The sequence below is a fragment of the Nicotiana tabacum genome, chromosome 6 (genome assembly GCF_000715075.1).
Source record: "Nicotiana tabacum cultivar K326 chromosome 6, ASM71507v2, whole genome shotgun sequence".
NCBI lineage: Eukaryota > Viridiplantae > Streptophyta > Magnoliopsida > Solanales > Solanaceae > Nicotiana > Nicotiana tabacum.
In genome coordinates, this window is record NC_134085.1 from 202,297,653 (window position 1) to 202,304,052 (window position 6,400).

At 39.8% G+C, this 6,400-nt stretch overlaps 1 protein-coding gene across 1 annotated transcript; it reads left to right on the forward strand.

Annotated features, from left to right (window-relative positions):
* The first annotated feature begins 214 nt into the window (after window positions 1-214).
* Window positions 215-3,665, forward strand: LOC107804890 (AP-3 complex subunit delta-like). Its single transcript, XM_016628834.2, has one exon. It carries the CDS (start codon window positions 505-507, stop codon window positions 3,418-3,420), a length of 2,916 nt encoding a protein of 971 aa, XP_016484320.1. The 5' UTR covers window positions 215-504; the 3' UTR covers window positions 3,421-3,665.
* The last annotated feature ends 2,735 nt before the right edge of the window (window positions 3,666-6,400 follow it).

Genomic DNA, 6,400 nt, shown 5'->3' on the forward strand with positions numbered 1-6,400 from the left:
AATTCTTAATTTATCATAATTCCGGATATAGAAATTTTTTTAAATAAAATTTACTTATTTGAAAACTATATAAAAAATATTATATTTTACAATAATTAATAATTTAAAATACAAACAAATCGTTCGAACAACAATATTTGCATCATTCAAACTTTATTAACCATTAGCTCCTTGGCTATAAATCTTTGAAGAGTGAATTTCATTACAAAAAAGTATCATATACATATCGAAGTTTGATGTTAGTGAAGATATCAAGGGAGTTTTACCTTATTTTTAATACGTGGGAATAAATCTCCATTTTAGTGACGAAGTAGTACACTGCAATTCACACGCCTAGGGCCGATTTCCGTCCAGCGATGCACCAATTTGATAGTAGCATAAACCCAATCACCGGTTTCTAAATTCTGCCCAATTTCGCATCCAAATCCTCTTCTGCAGCCATGGTGTCATTCTAAAGAACCTCAACAAGAGAGCTGCAAAATACATCATTTTCCGTTTGATGTAATGGCCGGTGGTCCGTCTCTTCTCGATTCTCTCTTCCAGCGATCTTTAGAAGACTTAATTAAAGGTCTCCGTCTCTACGTCGGCGACGAATCAACTTTCATCTCCAAAGCCGTCGACGAGATCCGCCGCGAAATCAAGTCCACCGATCAGCAGACAAAAGCAACCGCCCTTCAGAAACTCACTTACTTGCACTCAATTCATGGCGTCGACATGTCGTGGGCTGCTTTTCACGCTATAGAACTCTCTTCCTCTCAGTCTTTCAATTTCAAACGCATTGCTTATCTCGCCGCTTCTCTTTCCTTCGATCCTTCCACTACTGACGTCATCCTCCTGCTGACTCATCAGCTTCGCAAGGACCTATCCTCTCCTAATCCACACGAAGTAAGCCTCGCTCTTCACACTCTTTATTTCATTTCGACTCCTGATTTAGCTCGTGATTTAACTCCTGAGGTATTCACTTTACTGAATAGTAACAAAGGTTCTACTAGGAAAAAAGCTATTGCTATTATTTTGAGACTATTCGAGTTGTATCCAGATGCGGTTAGGGTTTGTTTTAAGAGATTAGTTGAAAATTTGGAGAATTCTGATCCGGCTATTGTATCCGCTGTTGTTGGTGTTTTTTGTGAACTTGCTAGCAGAGAACCAAAATCTTATCTCCCGTTAGCGCCCGAATTTTATAAGATATTGGTAGATTCGCGGAATAATTGGCTGTTGATTAAAGTTCTGAAGATTTTTGTGAAGTTGGCTCCATTGGAGCCGAGGTTGGGGAAAAAGCTGGTGGAGCCAATCTGCGATCATTTGAGGAGAACGGGTGCAAAGTCATTGTCTTTTGAATGTGTGAGGACTATTCTTAGTAGTTTCAGCGAGTATGACTCTGCCGTGAAGCTTTCTGTTGAGAAGATTAGGGAGTTTTTGAATGATGATGATCCGAATCTCAAGTATCTCGGTTTGCAAGCACTTACTATTGTTGCGCCCAAGCATTTGTGGGCAGTTATGGAGAATAAGGATTTTGTGATTAAATCGTTAAGTGATGCGGATGCAAATATTAAACTTGAGGCCTTGCAGCTTGTCATGGCCATGGTTTCCGAGGATAATATGGCGGAAATTTGCAGGGTTTTGATCAATTATGCTCTTAAGTCAGACCCAGAGTTTTGTAATGAAATTCTGGAGTGCATCTTGTTGACTTGTTCCAGGAATGTGTATGAGATAATTGTGGATTTTGATTGGTATGTATCACTTCTTGGGGAAATGTCGAGAATTCTGCACTGTCAGAAGGGGGAGGAGATAGAGAACCAGCTTGTGGATATAGGCATGAGAGTCAAAGATGCAAGACCAGAACTTGTTCGAGTTGGCCGTGATTTGCTAATTGATCCTGCGTTGCTTGGCAATCCTTTCATACACCCGATTTTATCAGCAGCTGCTTGGGTGTCAGGGGAGTATGTTCGATTTTCCAAAAACCCATTGGAAATTATGGAAGCACTGTTGCAACCAAGAACCAGTTTATTGCCGCCATCAATTAAAGCCGTATATATCCAGTCTGCATTTAAAGTACTTACCTTTTATCTGCATTATGCTATATCTACCGAGGAAGTTATTTCTTCAGCTTCCCAAGGAGTGGCAGATATAATGCATGGAGCAGTACAAGAGAATTCTCAGTTTGTAAGAGCTGGATTGGTTGCTGAAAATGACTCAGATGACGGGGGTTTGAATCACAGGATGTTACATCGACCTGTTAGGGATGTTTCAGTAGAGAGTTTTGAGGATATGGCTGTTGCTCATGACTGGTTGTCCTCAACTTCCTTCAAGGGGGAGCCAATCACTGAAGAATCTATTGTTAACATATTAAATCTTGTTGAAACCACGCTGGGACCACTAGCAGGAAGCCATGAGGTGGAGATACTGGAGAGGTCAAGAAATGTCCTTGGTTTGGTTGAATTGGTAAGAGAAGAATTACCTGGTTACTTGGTGAAAAGGGAAGAAGATAATGACAAGGGACAAAGGAAGACTCATGAAATGATCAAATTAATTGCTGAAGCCTTTTCGGAAGAGCTCGGTCCAGTTTCAGCAAGTTCTCAGGAAAGGGTACCAATACCTGAAGGAATGGTGCTTAATCAAAGTCTGAATGATCTGGATGCCATATGTGGTGACTTCGAGTTGCATATACCTACTTCTTTCTCCCTTGGAAGATCAATTTCCTCCGAAAAGGATGATGTTACCATGTCTGATCGGCAAGGTAAGGAAGAATTTGAACCAACTGAATCAACATCTCTTCTTGCAGAGCATCGCAAACGCCATGGGCTATACTATTTACAGTCACAGAAAAAGGAATCGATAAATGATGAATACCCACCTGCTAATGACCTCAAGACTGGAGAGAATGCTGATGACAAGGCTGATGATCTTATTAAGCTGACAGAACAATCTCTCTTCCCTAAGAAAAAGACAAACCAGGCAAAGCCTAGGCCTGTAGTAGTGAAACTGGATGATGGAGATGGACCTTTTATCCCCATAAAGAAGGTAGATTCCAAAGATGACTTAATCTCTGGTGCTGTGAGAGATGTTCTTTTCGGTGATGAAGCCACAGCATCATCATCACGAACTAAGAAGTCTGATAAGTCATCTAGTAAGAGAAGACAGAAGGACAAGTTAGACATAGACAAGTCTTCCGGACCAAAAGAGGATTCTAAATTCATGGAGAATTCTGAACTAGAAAATGCAAATTTGAGAAGAAGCAAACGCCATTCTCGTGGTAAAGAGAAGAAACATAGAAGTAATGCAAAAGATAGAGATGAACATGAAGAGGGAGATAAGCAGAAGGTTAGCCATCATCATGGCAAGCATAAATCCCGACAAAGGGCAGAAGGGGCTCTAACATTAGCAGCACAATCACCTGTTATTCCTGATTTTCTTTTGTAGCAATGGAAGCTGGGATCTTGATTATGAATATGATATATTTGATCAATACAGCTTAGGTGAGTTCTTCTGTACATTACACTTCATTTTTTCGCTGTTTTAGTTACTCATTACACTTGCAATTGGTGAAGTGGTTTTTCTCCATCTGTTCTGATTTTTACCGTGTGAAATTTCATTTGGAAAGGCTATATTCTTTTGTTCTTAACACTTGTACAAGAAAACCCTTATAAGGCCTTGACTGGTTATGATCCTCTGGTTCTATTTGTTTTTGTATTCGATCTCATCTATGTACACATGCATGGGGAGGCACTTTTTTTGCTAATTTGATGAAGGTAAAAAGACAGGCAATAAACTGCCCCCAAAAATGATATGAGGACTGATGAGAATATAAAAGGGCTAATACACTATAGAAAAAGCTAAAGGATTTGTTCAATAAACACATAGGGAATCTCCTATAGTTGGTGGATAAGATATGATGCTTGTGAAATTTTCATCATGATGCCAATACACGCTTGGTGAGAGTTCATGACAATGGGAAAATTTATGCACAAGTTGAAGGATTTGGGTGAAATATTCTTTTGACATTGTGGAACCTAAGAACTAGCTGCTTGTAGGGAGTGCTGTAAATTGGTACTAAAACTGACAAAACCAGTTCCTTGAGCAACTGCACCAATTAAAAAGAAGTTCCTTCAGCAAATGAGTTATGCCCTTTAATTAAGAAAAAACCATCACGAGCAACACTTGCTTTGGATATAGAGTATCTCCACCACCAACAAGTAGATTCTGCTCATGTGGAGGGTAAGTGGGAACACTGTGATCCTTGTGGAAGATGGGGAGCGGGGGCACCTAAAAAAAAGAGAAAGAAACCAATACACAAGCAGTCCCCTCTAAATAACTGAAACCATTATTTGTCGTCTTATTTTTGTATTACTTTCTGGAGCGACGTAGCTGGTTAGTCTCTTGCATTGTAACCTTCTAAAAAACTACCACATATGGATTTAGTACTGCCATAACTAATAAATTATGGAAATTATATGCGTTGATTTGCTGTCTATATTAGATTTCCACCTTAGTTTAGGAGTTTCTGTTGTGTAACAGCTGTGAACTCCAGCGAACTGGTTGAGCACATTGAGTCGAGGGTAAATACTTACCCACACCGGATGTTTACACCAAACTATATCAACTCACTATGGTTAAACACCCGGTGCGGGTAAGTTTTTACCCACATTGAGGGAGGTTATACCGACTCAATTCATTGCTATTTACTTGTATTTTGCTGGTATGAAGAACTTCTTCTGTTGTTTTCTAGCCATGAGTGTGAATCTATGTTACTGCAGAAAGATGCAGTAGATATCTTAAAGCTAAAAGGAAATATCTTGGTGGGTGGCAGTTGGCACACAGTAGAACTTGTGAAGGTAGAGAACCCCTCCCCCCTCCCCCCCCCCCAAACCCCCAAAATCATCATTGTTGGCCCCCTAGTATATGTTCGAGGAAACAACGAGACGTGAAACATTGTTCTTTACTAGAATCCTCACCTTTTGTTTCCAATTTATTCAGGCAGGTTTCATTGAGTTCAGGCAAATTTCCTGAAGTTTAGGCACTTTCTTTGAACTCTAGGAACAACAACAACGACCCAGTATAGTCTCACAGGTATTGTCTGGGGAAGGTAGTGTGTACGCAGACCTTACCTCTACCCCGATTAGGTTGTTTCCGATAGACCCTCGGCTCAAGAAGACGAAAAGACGAAAAGAGACACGATATCAGTACCATTAATAAAAACCATGAAAATAATATCACAAGAACCAGTGAATAAATGGAAAGTAGAAATAATAACCATTAAATAAGGCCCCACACTATGAAAGCGGAAGAGTAGTGTAATCACAACATTGACCACTAGCAGTCTAAGACTAAATCCTATCAGCCTAGCCTCACACTGGTAGACTAAATGAACTTAATTACCTCCTAACCTACAACCTTAATGCTCGACCTCCACAGCTGCCTATCGAGTGCCATGTCCTCGGAGATCTGAAGCCTCGCAATATCCCGCCTGATCACCTCACCCCAATACTTCTTAGGCCGCCTTCTACCTCTCCTCATACCCACCAACGCCAACCGCTTGCACCTCCTTACAGGGGCATCCAAGATCCTCCTCTGAATGTGTCCGAACCATCTGAGTCTTGCTTCCAGCATCTTGTCATCCATAGGAGGGGCCACGCCCAACTTCTCCCCAATATCTTCATCCCTAATCTTATCCATTTTAGTGTGCTCGCACATCCACCTCGACATAATTTCTGCTACTCTCATCTTATGAGTATGTGAGTTCTTAATTGGCCAACACCCGGCCCCCTACAACATATCTTCTGGGTATGTAAGTTCTTTGAACTTTAGGAAGTTTTCCGAAACAGTTCAAACTTCAGGATTTTTTTTGAAGTTCGTATGGCATGAAATGGTATAAATTTTAACTTCGCTACATGCATTCTAATATTTCTTATATCTACCTCACCACTAAGGAATTACCTTCCACATTGTTCAACGTTTATTCAGATCATCTAAAGAGGAGACGATGTGCTGTTCTCCAATCTGTTTTCTTCATCCACTAATTCTTTTGAAGTCTCCAATTTTTTATAAGTTCTTTATAGTATGCAGAGGTTAATGTATTTCTTAAAAAAATCTGAAAAAGAATTAGCATTTGACTTTCTCTAATGGTTGACTGCAAGACCTGAAGGGGGTCTTAGCAGATGCCGATCTATGATTTTAATTTGATGGGTTCAACTTTTAGATTATTGGCGACGAATCCATTACACTATTAAATTATGGGTTCATAATTTAGTATTTTATTGAAACTCTTCCGAAAAACTTTATGCATAATAAGAGCTTTAATTACACAAGGATGTCCTCTAATTGTTATTGAAAAACCGGTATCCTTATAATTTGGAGTTTTTTACTCTAAAAAAAAGAAAGAGACAGTGCGTATACTAGGAAG

Excerpts from the sequence above, each read along its gene's own strand:
- LOC107804890 (XM_016628834.2), top strand. The coding sequence starts at position 505 with ATGGCCGGTGGTCCGTCTCTTCTCGATTCTCTCTTCCAGCGATCTTTA.